Source organism: Rhinatrema bivittatum, chromosome 18 (assembly GCF_901001135.1).
Source record: "Rhinatrema bivittatum chromosome 18, aRhiBiv1.1, whole genome shotgun sequence".
Classification (NCBI taxonomy): domain Eukaryota; kingdom Metazoa; phylum Chordata; class Amphibia; order Gymnophiona; family Rhinatrematidae; genus Rhinatrema; species Rhinatrema bivittatum.
This window is the reverse complement of record NC_042632.1, coordinates 58,480,616-58,496,966: the sequence shown is the minus strand read 5'-3', so window position 1 is coordinate 58,496,966 and position 16,351 is coordinate 58,480,616. Positions and strand designations below refer to the sequence as shown.

The following is a 16,351-nucleotide window of genomic DNA, read 5'->3' as shown; positions in this document are numbered from 1 at the left end:
ATCTACTCTTTGCATTTGGGGGGGATATGATAGAGGTCTTTAAAATCATGAGAGGTCTAGAACAGGTAAATGTGAATTGGTTATTTGCTCTTTCGGATAATAGAAGGACTAGGGTGCATTCCATGAAGTTAGCATGTAGCACATTTAAAACTAATCAGAAAATTATTTTTTACTCGACGCACAATTAAACTCTGGAATTTGTTGTGGTTAGTGCAGTTAGTATAGCTGGATTTTAAAAAGTTTGGATAGGTTCTTGGAGGAGAAGTCCATTACCTGCTATTAATCAAGCTGACTTAGAAAATAGCCACTGCTATTACTAGCATCAGCAGCATGGGATCTACTTAGTGTTTGGGTACTTGCCAGGTATTTGTAGCCTGGATTGGCCACTGTTGGAAACAGGATGCTGGGCGTGATGGACTCTTGGTCTGACTCAGTATGGCAATTTCTTATGTTTCTTACCTCGGCTTCCAGGTGGATTCTTCCCATTACCAATACAAAGTACTCCCATTTGGCTTTTCATCAGTGCTGAGGTCTTTATGAAATACCTTGTAGTAGTGGCATCTCATTTCCATTACCAGGGAATACAAGTCTTCCCGTACCTGGACAAATAAGCTCATCACAGTGAAATCACGAGATGAAGTGCTCCACTCCCTGAGCTTGAGCATAGGTCTTGTACACCACTTAGTTTTTCTGCTCATCTTCAAGAAATCGAGCATGGAGCCCACTCGGAGACTCAGATTCATCGGGGCTTGGATAAACTTGCTGCAGGAAAGAACATTTCTGCCTTCTGACTGAGTGAACACCAAGGTATCACTCATCCAGAACCTTCTTTCTTCTCCACGCTTGTCGGCCAGAAAGCTCCTCATAATCCTATGTCGAATAGTTGTGGCCATCCATGTGGTTCCGCTGACCCATCTTCATATCTGCTCCCTACAGTGGGTCTATGTACCCAATGGGATCAAGTAACTCAAACATTTTTGTCTCAAGTGCACATCACAGCCACTGTGAAACAGAAGTTGAAGTAGTGGCTGATCCCTCAAATTCTCAACAGAGTCTCTTTGCTTGCTTCTTTGTTAAGTAGTAGTAGTAGTGACTGATGTCTCCACCAAATTGGGGAGTGTACACCAGGATCGTTTGAACACAGGACATATGGATTCTTCAAAAGAGCTATTATCAAATCTAGGAGAGTTGAGAGCAATCAGATATTCTATCAATGTTGACGTCTCTTCTTCAGGGGTAGAGCATCCTGATTCAAATAGACCACCATATGGCCATGTTTTATGTCAACAAGCAAAGAGGAAGCCCTAAGAATCTGGAATTGGGCGGAAAGAAATTGAGCTGTTGTACAGGCCACTTGTCTGCCAAGCTCTCCACCATGTTGGCAGATTGACTCAGCAGTGATTCAATCATGTGAGTGGTCTCTACAACAATCAGTGGCCACTGAACTCTTCAGTTTATGGGGTCTACCATTGTGGAGGACTTATTTCCATCACAACACAATACAAAATGAAATCTGTTTTTTTCTCAATACTGCCAAGCGATCAGACTAGCTCAAGACATTTTCCTCCCCCATCATTACCACTTATCGCCAGAACAGTGCAAAAGGTTCTTCAGTACCGTGCTCCACTGATCCTCCTAGACCTAGTATGGCCCAGACCTGGTACGTATATCTTATACAGTTTTACAGAAGTTCTCCCATAAATCTGGGAGCAGACTCTGCGTTTAACTCAGGAAGACATAGTAATGACATGACATTGTATCATCCCAGCTCTCAAACTTAGCTTGAATGTCGAGCATTCAGTGATCAGTGATCTCCACTTAACCTACAGAGATTGTAAACATACTAGTCTCAGCTAGAAAACCTTCAACTAGAAGAAATTATTATGCTTTCAAATGGAATAAGTAATCCAAATTGTGTCAACGAACACTTTGGACTAATTTTGTTATGAACCTATGCATCTGCTGAAATACTTGCTCCACCTTTCTCACGCATGTCTCGCCATCTCTTCTGTATGGGTGCATCTCAGCGCTATAGCTGCTTACCATACATTACTGGATGGAAAACTGATCTCTCCATTTGCTGATATCTTGATTCATAAAAGGTATATGGCATATCAACCCCCTGGACAAAAGCCACCTGTTCAATGGGACCTGAATTTGGCCGTTTCCCAACTAATGAAGCCTCCCTTTCAGCCTTTGGAGTCAGCTTCTCTAAAATACTAGACATGAAAAGTGGTGGTCCTCATCACTAGAAGAATCGGCAAACTCCAAGTTTTCGTTCACTATTGCCCATACATGCAATTCTTCCACAACAGGGTTAATTCATTGTACTCAAAGCTTCTGCCAAAGGTAGTCTTGGCTTTCGATATCAATTACTGTATTTTCCGGTGTATAAGACGAGTTTTTAACCCCTGAAAATCTTCTCAAAAGTCGGGGGTCATCTTATACGCCGGAAAATACGGTAATCCATCGTATTGCCTCCCTTCTTTCCTAGTACCCATGTGCATGAAGGTGAAAAAGCCCTAGCATAAAACCTCCCAATGTTGGTCTCATACGATCTCAACAGGTTAGGAGTAGCAGTTGTCAAGCATATCTTGTCTGAGTGCATGCACCACTGCTGTGCCTTAGCAGGACTGCATGTCAGACTCTGAAGGCTCATCCAATGAAAGCCATGGCTGCTTCTGTTGCTCATGTTCGAGGATTACCTATTGAAAATATCTGCAAAGCTACAACTTGGTCTTCCGTTCATACCTTTATGTTCCACTGCTGTCTTGATAACCTCTCCAAGACTGACCATAAATTTGAACGAGCAGTTTTGTGAAATCTGTTCTTGCTGTTGTCCACTCTCCATAGTGTGTGCTGACTTGCCTACTGAGGAACAACAAATTAAAGACCCGTATATTGTCCAGGAAGCCAATGTACAACCATAAGGAAGGACAAAGCATGAACCAAAATTATAGGCGAACAATAATACAAACAAGGTAATGCACACTAAGCATTACTAAATGGGTGTCAGCAAGCCGGGAAAAAAGTGCAACACCGCTCTATCACAGAGGTTTCCCAGTCCTCTCAATTATTCACCCATATGATAAGTGATAATTTTTTCTGGAAAAAATTTTGGGTTGTGTATTAAAAACCTTTTCAACGAATGTAGACAAACTGAGTGTTTAATGAACAATCATTCTAAATTGTTTATACCCATACAAATACAACAACAAAATGTCCTGACAGTTGACATTTTTGTAGAGCCTACATGAGGGGGAATTTATCTTTAAAGTGCAGATGCTCCAAACCGGATCGCTTGATCTCCATGGGTGTAAGAAAAGGACCTGTAAATAACCCACAGCAGTGCAATGCTACTCTACTGTCCACACATTTATCTGGTTAACACCTCTCTTCCAAACATAAGAGTAGAAGCTGGCTTCCTGTTGAAGTCTCTGAAATCTCTCTGCCCTTTCTACACAATTTCTGCCCTATCTCTAATCTACCATTTGTCGCCAAGGTTATGGAAAAAGTAGTAAATATTCAACTTTCAAACTATCTTGAAGACTACAGTATCCTTCACAAATCTCAATACGGATTCTGGAAATTGCTAAGCACAGAAACCCTGCTCATATCCCTCACATACCACCTTGTTATGGGTCTAGATAAGGGAACCTCCTTCCTGCTCGTACTACTCGACATCTCTGTGGCCTTCGACACAGTGAACCATTCCATCCTCCTGAATAGACTATCTGATATAGGGATTAAAGGAACAGCCCTCAGATGGTTCGACTCCTTCCTCACCAATAGAGGTTATAAGGTCAAAGTCAACAATAAAGAATCTCCACTAATCAATCCCTCACTAGGAGTTCCCCAGGGCTCCTCCCTGTCCCCCACCCTCTTCAACATATACCTCCGCCAACTGCTAACAGATCTAGGGCTGAAACATTACCTCTATGCAGACAATGTCCAAATTGTAATCCCTATAACCGAGTCAGTTACAAAAACACTCAATTTCTGGAACAACTGCCTTCAAGAGATTAATCTCCTCCTCTCAAGCCTAAACCTGGTACTCAACACGGCCAAAACAGAGCTCCTCCATATAACGCCAGAACACAACGACACACATCAGCCAACCCAACCCGATACTCTAATCACGCAAGCAAGAGACCTCGGAGTAGTAATAGACAACCATCTGAACCTCAAGAAGTTCATCAACCAAACCACCAAAGACTGCTTCTATAAATTACAGATACTAAAACGACTCAAACCACTCTTATACTTTCGAGACTTCAGATCGGTTCTCCAAGCCATTCTGTTTTCTAAGATTGACTACTGCAATTCTATTCTGCTTGGTCTCCCCTCCTCCTCCACCAAACCACTCCAAATGCTCCAGAACGTGGCCGCAAGAATCCTTACAAACACGAACAGAAGAGAGCATATCACCCCCATCCTCGGAGATCTGCATTGGCTTCCTATAAGCTTTAGAGTCAGGCACAAAGCCTTGTCTATTATTCACAAAACTATCCACCACCAGGCACCCTTAGACTTGCAACTCCCACTCAGGCACTACACATCCTCCAGACATATCAGGGAAGTATACAAAGGATTCCTACATGCCGCCCCCACTAAATCCACCCATCTAACAACCACTAGAGAGCGGGCCTTCTCGACAGTGGGACCTAGCATAGGGAATGCCATTCCCCCGGAGTGCAGACAGGAACCTTGTTTGCGGACATTCAAGAAAAAGCTCAAGACCTGGCTATTTCGTCAAGCCTTCCTTTACTAAACCAACACCAGCTTGGTTAAAGAATAGGTTATGGATATTAGACTGGTAACCAGGCAATCTTCAGCAAAGTCACTATGACAGCACCGTTATTGTTACTGAGTTACTCCTTCCGCTGCTAGCGTTTTCTTCTCCCTACCCCAGTACCCCTGTCTTATTGTAACTTTCTTGCAACTTGTTTTTTTGTTAAGGTTAACGTTTGTCACACTGTTCATTGTAAACCGATCTGATACGATATTTTTCATGAAGGTCGGTATAAAAAAAAGTATAAATAAATAAAATAAAAATACTCTGTCTGTATCTAGTTCTGTGACCTTGCTGTCACTCCTTTCCTTAATGCAATATCGAAGCATAAGCTAGCAAAAGTTCCTAATTTTCCATTTAGCGTGGAAAATTAATTAACAAATGAATTATTCAGAAAATTTGGTGTTGCCCATCCTTGCCTATGCAAGGAAAGATTGTTCAGAATAGGTAGAACTGTATTTGTACCAAACATTTCTGTATGACAAGAGAGATCAGCATCTGTGCTAGAAACGTAGGAGGTAATGGCAGAAAAAGACCAACCGATCCATCCAGTCTGCCCGCTTATTCCTGTCCACATTGGATTGGACATTTCTCAGCTGCAAACCATATTGCTCCTTATCCGAGACATCTTATGTCATCATCCTCCATTCTACTCTACCCTCCTGGACAGCTGAGCATGCAAGGTCCCCCTTTTTAATTTACCCCCGTCCCATTCCGAGCCACAAGATTTCACAGTAATCCCAACTGCCGCTAGTGTCTGTGCAGCTGTTGCCCAAACTTCTGGCCTTTATGGACAACACTGTCGGCGTAAACCTACCTTATCGATGCATTCAATGACCCAAACAGCCTGCAGGCTTTGGGGTAAGCTGCATGGAACACTGGTATGGCTGCATCAGGTTTCCAAAAAGACATTGGGGTGATCTCTATGGAGTGACCATGATTAAACCCCAAACCGCAATGAATAGGGGAGGCCCAAATGTTTTGGACAGTGACTTTGCTAGTTTTGGTGGCTGTGTGGATTATTTAAAAAAATGGTAATAAGATATGGATGGGGATCTGGGTATTGGATTTAGTGTTTGTTTTTCTAATAAACATAGAGTAAGATGATACAGCAGGAAATGGCCTTCTGGCGAGGTGGGGGAGGCCCCTTTGGACTGATGTGGAGGGCAGTGTTAGGAAAGGGGTTGAAAAGTCAGGTCAAAGACACAGGGGATGAAGAATTAAGGGGTAGATGTTCAAAAAATACGCGCATACATCCATGAGGGCACACACATGGACACGCGATTTTATAACATGCGTGTGCTATCCAGCGCACACTCATGGACACGCGATGTTATAACATGCGTGTGCTATCCAGCGCACACTCATGGACACGCGATTTTATAACATGCGTGTGCTATCCAGCGCACACTCATGAATGCGATTTTATAACATGCGTGTGCTATCCAGCGCACACTCATGGACACGCGATTTTATAACATGCGTGTGCTATCCAGCGCACACCCATGGACGCGATTTTATAACGCGCGCGCTACCCAGTGCACACACATGGACGCGATTTTATAACATGCGCATGCTACCATGCAATTTTATAACATGCGCATGCTACTCAGCGCACACACATGGACACGCGATTTTATAACATGCGCGCACGTTATAAGATTCCGGGTTGTCGGGCACAAGGGAAGGTATAATTTAGCAAATTTGCACAGTGACGCATCTGGGCCTTCCCCAGTTCCCAACCCCCTACCCCTAACCACCTTTCCCCTATCCCTATCCTAGCCCCACCCCCCCATTTATTAAACTCACGTTTTGCTCCTGCAAAGGAGCAGGAGCAAGTTGCGCTCGCTGGCACAGCAGCAAATGGACGCTGTACCAGGTGCCTCTAGCCTGGCTCCTCCAGACCGGCCCTTACGTGCATGGCCGGGCCCGTTTGAAAATTGGCTCAGCACATGTAAGGCCCGGCCATGCGCATAAACCCTGGGGTTTTAAAATCTGGCCTTAAGTGTTGAGCTGAATATGCTTATCCACTCAAAAGTAGAAGAGTCCCACCTGGACAGATGAGAGAGACTCATCTTCTTTTTCTGCTGTCATTTACCATGTAGCTTGCCAGACAGACCTGGCTAAGGTAGTTGCCTGTATTTGGACTTAGAAAAATTTGTGCACATATATTGGACGCACAACAGAGACAAAAAGGATTGAATTAGCATAAGTTTCATATTTGTGAGCAGCATTGCTAGTTTTCATGGCTTTAACTGCTGAAGCCGTGATGGACTGATGCCACTACTCACAAGCTAATTCTACCCCATTTTGTGTACCTTGCTATCAAAATGTGTTTGTATGTTCCTTTTTCCTGCAGTCTTCCCAGGCATTGTTTGTAGAGGAGACTCCTGAAGATGAAGAAAACGAGCAGGTCGCACTGAGGTGAGACATAATGCTCTTACACCTCAGGGTGGATAGGTAATATAATGCTGAATTCGGGCTGCATCATCATTAAGGACTCTTAGAGTATGGCTCCTTTCTTGTTGGGATTTTGTTGTCTTGATCTTTCCTTCTAGATTTTATGATAAGTCTTGTGAGAGGGGGGTAGGGGAAGTTACTCGTTTTTGGTCTCCCCAGAGTTTGTCATTAATTAACCCCCTGGAATTTGTATTCTGGTGTGCTTGATTCACTGTTATGTTTTGGGGCAAAATCCTTGGGAAGTTCTTCCATTATATAGAGTATGTCATGGCAGTTTGGAGAACTTGTGCTTTTGTTTTCCTGCACAAAATTCCTGTCAGAAGGAATAGTCATTACTGATCTCTCCGGACCAGCTTTGAGAAATTAGCTTCCCTCCATCCTCATAGCTAAACTATACCCCTACCTGTGTTTCAGCCATAAACCAGTACTGGAATGAGGGGGTAAGGTAGTCACATACAGAGTAGCAGGTTGGAAAGCTTTGTCTTGTTTGCTGACGTGAACTGTAAAGCAGTACAGGTATCCTGACCAGTGGAGACTGGCAGTATAATGCGTTTTTGGGGAGGTGGAGGGAGTTTAACACCACAGCTTCTCATCCCTCTGCACCCCATCCGGTGGCCATCTTGGATCCGCCTCCCCTTCCCTTAATTCTTATCTGTGTTTTTCTCCTCAACTATTAGCTCCCAATACCACGCTTTCTTCGAGGATGGGTAACATCAGCAGATGGAGCCCAGTATGGAAAACATGTCAAAGTTTCTAGAACTTTGACTTAGCCTCTTTGAGCATGCTCAGCATGTATTATACCATGCGGGGTCCCCTCAGTCTTTTTTCTTCTGTGTCACAGCAAGATTGCGTCTCTCTCTCCTTTTCTAACTACTTAGGAAGTTTTACTTTTCCGTTTTTTTTGTTTTTTTTCGCGAGAGCAATCGACGCAGGGTCCTTCCGGTTCTCCCCTTATCTTAGCTAAGTTTTTTGTCGTTTTGAGTACGATTTCTTTTGCAGTTGTTTACCCTGGGCGGTGGTACCTTCAGTGCCTGCTAGTCATCGCAGGCCACTATAGAGTTCGATTTTGCGTCCCGTTTATTTTGAGTCGATATGTCCTCATCTGGGTTTAAGCCGTGCCCCCGGTGCTTGAGGACTGTGCTGATCACAGACCCACATTATTGATGTATCCTTTGCCTGGGGGCATCGCACAATATCCAGGGTTGCAGCAAGTGTGTCCAGATGACCTCTGAAGGGCATAAGATCAGACTCATTTACATTTATTAGGTTTATAGACCGCCTAACACAGAATGGTCTAGGCGGTTAACAATGAAACACGCATAAAATAATTGACGATAAAAAGAAAACATAAAATTACATTAAAAAGCATAAAAGAATAGCAATTAAAATACAGTTTCAAATCATAAAACTCAAAAATAGACAGATTTAAACAAGTGGGTCTTGAGAAGACCTTTGAACTTTTTAAGAGAGTCACATTTTCGTATTCAAGTGGGAGGAGATTCCAGGACATAGGTCCGGCAGTGGAGAAGGAGCATTCGCGTGTAATATAGAGGTGAGCTGCTTTTGGCGAGGGGACTTTGGGAAGGAGGTGTTGTGATGAGTGTAGAGAGTGAGTGGGTAGGTAAAGTTTAAGTAAGGAGTTGGCCCATGGACAAGAGAAGTTTATATATTATTGTTCCCAGTTTATACTTGATGCGTTCGGATATGGGATAGCCAGTGGAGATGAATTAGAGTTGGTGATCTGAGCATTTTTAGGCTGGGGAAGGGCTCTCTCCCTCCCCCTAGTGGTGTAATGAGCACTTTTCCGTAGAAAAATACAATTATGTAGGTATTACCACAAAGTGTGAAAAGTTAATGCACTTTGCGGTAATACCTATGCGATAAATAGGCTATTACCATAAAACATGCCCCTTTTCCTATCGCATGTGATATTTACTGTAGATTGATAAATCTAGGCCTAAGTCTGTACCTGAGGCAATGGAGGATAAAGTGATTTGCCCAGGATCACAAGGAACGGCAGTGGGATTTGAACCCTGGTTTGTAGCCCGATGCTCTAACCACTAGGCTATGCCTCCATTTCCAGTACCACATTTTGCTGTTTGGGCTAGTGTTAGCCTCACGTATGTTCACAAAATGCCTGGACGTAGGTGGCTGGGAGTCCATGTTTTCACTCACTTCGATGATTGGCTGGTCAAGAGAATCTCTTGGGCAGGGACCATGGAGTCCATGAGCTCAACCGTCCAGGTGCTGGAGTCACCAGGTTTGTCATCAATTCTTCTGAGTCCCGTTTCAGCTCATCACCGCAATTGGACTTCATAGGAGCCCTGCTAGACATGGTTCAAGCCAAGGCCATCTCTTTGAAGAGCATCGTGGCAGCCAGCAGGTCTCAGCATGGCACGCGTTGAGGCTGTTGGGCCACATGGCTGCATCAGTATATGTCACTCCTTGGGCACGATTATATGTATGGAGAGTCCAATGGACGTTATGGGCCCAGTGGCATCAGACCATGCAGGGGCTTTGAGACTGCATCCCAGGTACTCCGTCCCTCTGGGATTTCTTATCCTGGTGGCGGGAAGATTCCAGTCTGGAACGGGGGTTCTGCTTTCAAAGTCCTTGGGTTCAAATTGTACTGACAACGGATGTATCCACCCTGGGTTTGGGGAGCTCGTGTAGATGAGCTCAGCACCCAAGGTCTCTTGTTCACCCGGGAACAGCTGGGTCAAATCCAACTTCCTGGAGCTCCAGTCGATCAGTTCTGTGGACTTTCAGAAATCAGCTGTCGAACAAAATTGTGTTGATACAAACCAGCAACTAGGTGACAGTGTGGTATTACAACAAGCAGGGTGGTATGTGCTCATACCTCCTGTGACGGGAGGCAGTTCAGATTAGGTCATGGGCCCTCTCCTGCTCAGGGCTATATATCTGGCCACAGTGGAGAATGCAATGGTGGACAGGCCGACTCCACGAATATTTTGTGGACCCTGTTTAGCATACTTGGAGAGACTCAGCCCAAGTTCTAGAAACTTTGACATAAGTTTTCCATGGTGAGGACTAAGAACAGCTGTTAACATGTAAATAAGTCTGCTTTCCACATTTCCACACCATATTTCTGCAACACCTTTTTTTTTTTTTCATTTTTTCTGTATTAGCTTTTTATTTGCAAAACACAAAAGAAAACTTGTGTATCGTACTCATAAGGAAAATATCCAAGTAATATACTTTACTGCTTCACAAGAACCCAGTAAAAATGGGAGACAATTAAAAAAAAAATATCTACAGGAAAAATAAGAAATTAAACTCAGGAGAGAGGAAGTAAATCAATTCAATCATAGTCCTCAATTAGCTGCTACTAAAGGACTTACTTTTGTCTCAGATTTATCTACCAAAAAGGACTCAAAAGGAGTTGGATCAGAAAAAATAAATTGCTTACCTTGAAAAGTTATAAAACATCTGCAAGGAAATTGTAAGTAAAAAGTTGCACCTATAGCCAGAACTCTCCTCTTCAAGGTCCGGAAATGTATCCTTCGGGCCTGAGTAGGTCTGGAGACGTCAGGAAAAATATTAATTTTCTGTCCACAAAATAACATCTCCCTCTTTAAAAAAAATCTGAAAGACCAGTTCTTTATCTCCAAGGAAAAGGACATAAACAATGTAGCCCTCTTATTGATAACATCTAATGACTCTTCTAAAAAAGTAGAAATGCCAGGGCTGTTCTCATTAAGCTCACCTTGCATACCAGACATTTTACTAGACTGAATAGGAAAATAAAAATGTTCAAAACAAGAGGGATCTTCTTCTCTACTCTAGCACATCTGTGCAGAGTGCAGTAAACGCAGTGCTGTTTCCTGTGGCTCTCATAAAGTTTGACTCCCGCACCTGCAGTCCTCTGAGCCCAGATTGTTCCTTCTGCTTCTTTTTCATGGTGTTTACTGTGGGTTGTAGTTGTAGTGTTCTTGGGATATTTTTAACTGATTGCACTCTGATGGTGCTGATTTTGAAATAGTACTAATAAGTGTTGGGTTGTGTTCTAGCTGCTCTTGTGCTGGTTCTTTATATATGGCTTGGGTTTTATTATGGTTTGTAGTGTGTGCTTTATGAGATGTTTAGTGCTATTATTATGGGTTCATTAGTTTAATGGTATTTGGTGGCTTCACAAGTTTTGGTTTAGGGTTTTATTTTGTTTTTTGGGTTTGTTTATTGTTTTGTTTTTATTTGAACGAAATGAAAAATGAAACCAAACAAAAAGTACTGGGCTATTTAGCCCCTGCCATAAGAAAGCAGAAGAAACCCTCCTGGGATCTTCCCTTATGTATCAGCTGTAAGCAGTGCTGATGCCGTTGTTCTTTTCCTGCACCCAGGGGGCAGGAGCGGCAAGGAATCACGCGGGCCTCATGAAAACTTCAGACTAATAAAGGGGGTAATTAGGTAATGGGGGGGGGGGGGGGGGTTGGAGGCTGGGACGAGGGCTTGGGAGGATTTAAAAAACTTTTTTTTTTGGTGATGGGAATCTGCCAAAGATTTTAAAATGAAATGAAGGAAAACGAAGAAAATTCAATTAACATTTTCCATTTAATTTTAAAGGGATGCATTTACTATTTGTTATCTGCTTTACATACTATGAGTTTTTAATTGGATTTACTGTTTCTGTGATGGGTTTCTCTGTGATATTTTGTATTTATGGGCACTGCTTAGTTGTACTTCTTAGCTACAGTTCTCTGCCTTGAGCTGATAAAGGAGAGGCGAGCTACAAGTAAAAATGTGATTGGACTTCCCAAGATTGTCTGTGGCTTTTACTTGATAGTAAAATGATTGAGCTTGAGCAGGAAATGTACAGCATTGCTTCATCATTGATAGGGATCCTTTGCTTTCTTCTGTAACAGACTTGGATGTCAGTTTCTCTTTCCTCGTGGACTTTAGATTGGTCTTCAAGTGTCTTTTGTTCACTTGAGCAAGTTGCTGTAAAATGGCTGGACATAGTCTGAAGGGGGTAGCAGGGAGGCTGGGAATTAAGCCAATAGGATGTTCCCATGTGGGCATTTTGGGGGCCATAGAAGCGATGTACACGGAAAGAGGGTGCAGTATGGCCCTGGGATTTGCAGGGATCAAACATTAACAGTCTGGCTTTGCTTGCCAAGGTTCTCCTGGCAGAAGTTTGCAAGTACTGTGAGCTTCCTGCTTCTCTAGATAAGAGGAGACAATTGAGGAAAGAAAGGTAACAATGTGTAGTAGGGAGACAGTGATAAAGGGGTGTGGGGAAAAATCCAAGGCATCCTGCTGAGCTAGAAGCCTTCTAAAATGATGCAATCTAAAGCTGTCACAAACATGATTTGTCTGAGTTGTCTTACATTTGCAAATGGAAACCCAACTTACAGTGCATTCTGTGTATATTGCTGTTTTGTGTAGTACTGTGGCACTGGCAGCAGAGTCTGATGGGCAAGCTCCTGCTGCTGGCACATGTAGACCAATGGAAGAGGAGGAAATGACCATATGTCCAGGTAAGATGGCATCAGTGCATGTTTCCTTCTCTCTCTCTCTCTGACAGGACCAAGAGGAGTGACCCTGTTTCCAGCTTCTGTAGTCACTCTTCCTGCTCCAGCAGGTGAAATCTCTCATGCAAGTGTGGCTCGCCACACCCCCCTCCCATCCCCATCATTCTGGGTGACTCCCGAGTCCTGGAAACACAGTGATATGCTGTGAGAATGTTCTCCCCAGCCTCTCCCTTCTGGACAGCAAGACAGAGACCAGCCCTCTGCTTCAGGCAGCAGGTGGTGAGGCTGGACAGGATAGATAGGGCCGTAGCAGGGAGCTGACAGTCTTTTCCTTGCTGTCCTCTCACCCACAGGCTTGCCTCCTCCTCTCCTGATCTCCAGTGCTGCTACCTACAGTCAGAAGAGGAGCAGAGAAAAGCCTCTGCTCCAGCCCCACAGCAGTGTGAGGTCAGGAATGGAGGGACTGGAGCAGGAATCAGAATGGCTCAGCTTGGCTCTGCTCTGTGCTCTGCCTGCTCCTCCAGTCCTCTGCAGTGTTGCTCAGTGCCATGGGGACAGGAGGGCAAGAGCCATATTTTGCACGTGAAAGAGCCTCATGTGGCTTCCAAGCAACAGGTTGCCCTTCCCTGAGATCCAGCTTTATTCCACATAAACGCTTTGCCAGGTCACCTGACATTAGACACTTACCATTTCAGTGTGGTTTTTTTTCACTGCTGTAACCAGGCTACAGTTTGGTTGACTCTGGGGCAGTGTTGTAAGCTGTGTGTTTGTGTACACAGGTCGTGAAACAAGTCTACACAAGAAAACATAGTATGCACAGGAAAAGAAAAGTAGAACAGTATTTCAAAGAATAATTTGCACAAATTTGTATGCTGTGTTATACACGAACTTTTTTTTTGTGCACACCCCACAAAAAAATTAGAAGGAACATTGCTGCAGGGTATCTCATGAGTCTGCAGGTTATCTCATGAGTTATGTATTGTGATTTCTAATGTACAATCAGGACAACAATTTAATCTTGAAAGAAGCACATATCCCATTTTGTTCTATGCTGATCAACTACTAGGTTGCTTCATGCCAAATATAATATATTTGTTTAATTATGAGTTCATATTTGTAGGCTTAAATACAGTCAAATAGCAAAGTAAACTGGGGTAATTCTGGAGCAGCATCCTATAGAAATGGTATATCTGTGTGTTGCAGAGACCCAGCCAAGCCCATCACATGGTACTGAAGCAGAGAGCACGCAAATCCCGCCAGCTGGGCACCTTGTACCTGTGCAAGTAAGGGACTGAGCTGATATTGTCATATTTCTTTTTCCCACTTCCTTGTTTCTCTGTTGCAAGCTCTGTATAAGAAAATGAGACCTAACTAAGTTGCTGAAAGCTTTGTTTGCAAAGTAAGGGAATTGGAATCTAGCTAGAGCTTTTTTTTTGACCCAGCAGTTTCCTTCTGCTCCTTCCAGCTCAGAACCAGGACTGGAATCTGACACCATTTACTTGGGGATTTTTCCCTTTCAAATCAGGACATGCTAGGGAGGTAAAGGTTCTAGAAGAAATAAATGATTGCATTATGGAGCATCTGTTCCAGGGACAGATGAGAGAGGTCTCTATTATAGACCTAATTCTTAGTGGAAGGCAAGATTTGGTGCAAGAGATAACAGTAGTAGGGCCACTTGGCAATAGTGATAACACTAGCAAATTTGACTTAATAACTGGAGGGAGGGCATAAAGGAAAAATACAGTGTTAGCATTTAACTTCAAAAGGGAAATTATGATAAAAGGAGGAAAATAGAAAAAAAAACCAAAGGTGCAGCTGCAAAAATTGAGTTATATAAGGCATGAATGTTGTTTAAAAATACCATCTTGGAAGCCCAGACCAGATGTATTCCACACATTAAAAAAGGCAATCAAAGCTAAATGATTGCTGACATGGTTAAAAGGTGAGTTGAAAGAGGTTATTATATTTAAAAAAAACTTCTTTTCAAAAATGATAAACTGATACAAATGAGGATAGGAAAAAGCATAAGCATTTGCAAGTTAGATGCAAAACATTAATAAAGCAGGCAAAAAGTGAATTTGAAAAGAAGCTTGCCATAGAGGCATAAACTCATAATAAACACTTTTTAAATACATTCGAAGTAGGAAGCCTGTGAAGGAGTTGGTTGAACTGTTAGATGACAGGAGTGAAAGGAGCACTTAGGTTAGACAAGGCCATAGTAGAAAGACTAAATTAATTCTTTGCTTCATTGTTTACAGAGGGAGGTGTTGGGGAGATACCTGAATCAGAAACCATATTTAATGGTGGTGATGTGAATGAATTTAATTAAATCATGGTGAACCTGGAAGATGTAATAGAACAAATTAGCAAACTATAGAAATGCAAATCACCTGAACCAGACGGTTTATACCCAGAAATTTGAAAGAACTAAAAAAATGAAATTTCAGACCTTTAACATGTAATTTGTAACATCAATAAAATTATCTATTGTTCTGAAGATTGGAGGGAGGGCAATGTAATGGATGCTTGGAATGCATTCCTGGAGGAAGTGGTGAAGAAGAAACAGTCAGCTAATTCAGAGGGGCAGGGGATAAACACCGTGGATCCCTAAAGGATAGAGAATGCAAAGGAAGAAGAGGGTGATTGGAGGTAACCTGTATGGAGCGGCAGTTAACTACCCTTAAGAGAAGGCATGGGGATTACTCCCCTTAACCAATAAGCATTGATGCTTTTGACACAACTGCAGCATGACTTCCTGCCTTGACAGCAGGGATAGGGGGAGGGAGTGGGGAACTGGATAGAGAGAGACAACAACCAACATGGGCCCTGACCTTTATGGTCTGGGGTGCTGACATACATACATAAGGGAAAAATCACAGGACGGCTTCTACGGCCAAGTCCCAAAGCAAAGAACATTAAGCAGCATTGTCTGAATGATCAAGAAGGCTCCTCACCCAGTAAAAAGGTTGCCAGCAATAATTTATGGGTTTGACCGTCTATTTATTTATTTTTATGTACCGACATTCGAACTGGTATATCACATCGGTTTACAAAAAATAAACAGTTACTTACAATGAAATTGACATTTTTACAGTGTTAAGAAAAGGTTTAAGATACATTAGTTGAAGATTTAAGTGAAGGTGAACCCAATTGGTGTTACATATATTCTTATGTGGCGTAATCTTAAAGAGGAAGGCAGATAACATGTTAACTTCATAAATGTGGTCACGTGTTATTCATAAGAACATAAGAAAATGCCATACTGGGTCAGACCAAGGGTCCATCAAGCCCAGCATCCTGTTTCCAACAGTGGCCAATCCAGGCCATAAGAACCTGGCAAGTACCCAAAAACTAAGTCTATCCCATGTTACCATTGCTAATGGCAGTGGCTATTCTCTAAGTGAACTTAATAGCAGGTAATGGACTTCTCCTCCAAGAACTTATCCAATCCTTTTTTAAACACAGCTATACTAACTGTACTAACCACATCCTCTGGCAACAAATTCTAGAGTTTAATTGTGCGTTGAGTAAAAAAGAACTTTCTCCGATTAGTTTTAAATGTGCCCCATGCTAACTTCATGGAGTGCCCCCTAGTCTTTCTGCTATCCGA

General features: G+C 42.8%; 1 protein-coding gene across 11 annotated transcripts in view; it reads left to right on the top strand.

Moving 5' to 3' along the window:
• The window catches only part of UIMC1 (ubiquitin interaction motif containing 1), an 80,000-nt gene that overhangs the window by 41,002 nt on the left and 22,647 nt on the right, over nt 1–16,351 (top strand). For all 11 annotated transcript variants that reach the window (XR_003853492.1, XR_003853494.1, XM_029584052.1 and 8 more), the window contains 3 exons: nt 7,152–7,216; nt 12,656–12,747; nt 13,945–14,024. Coding sequence is in view for 9 of the 11 variants with exons in the window: in XM_029584052.1 (XP_029439912.1) it covers nt 7,152–7,216; nt 12,656–12,747; nt 13,945–14,024 (237 nt within the window). In the remaining 2 variants the exon portion in view is untranslated. The remainder of the gene's footprint in view (nt 1–7,151; nt 7,217–12,655; nt 12,748–13,944; nt 14,025–16,351) is intronic.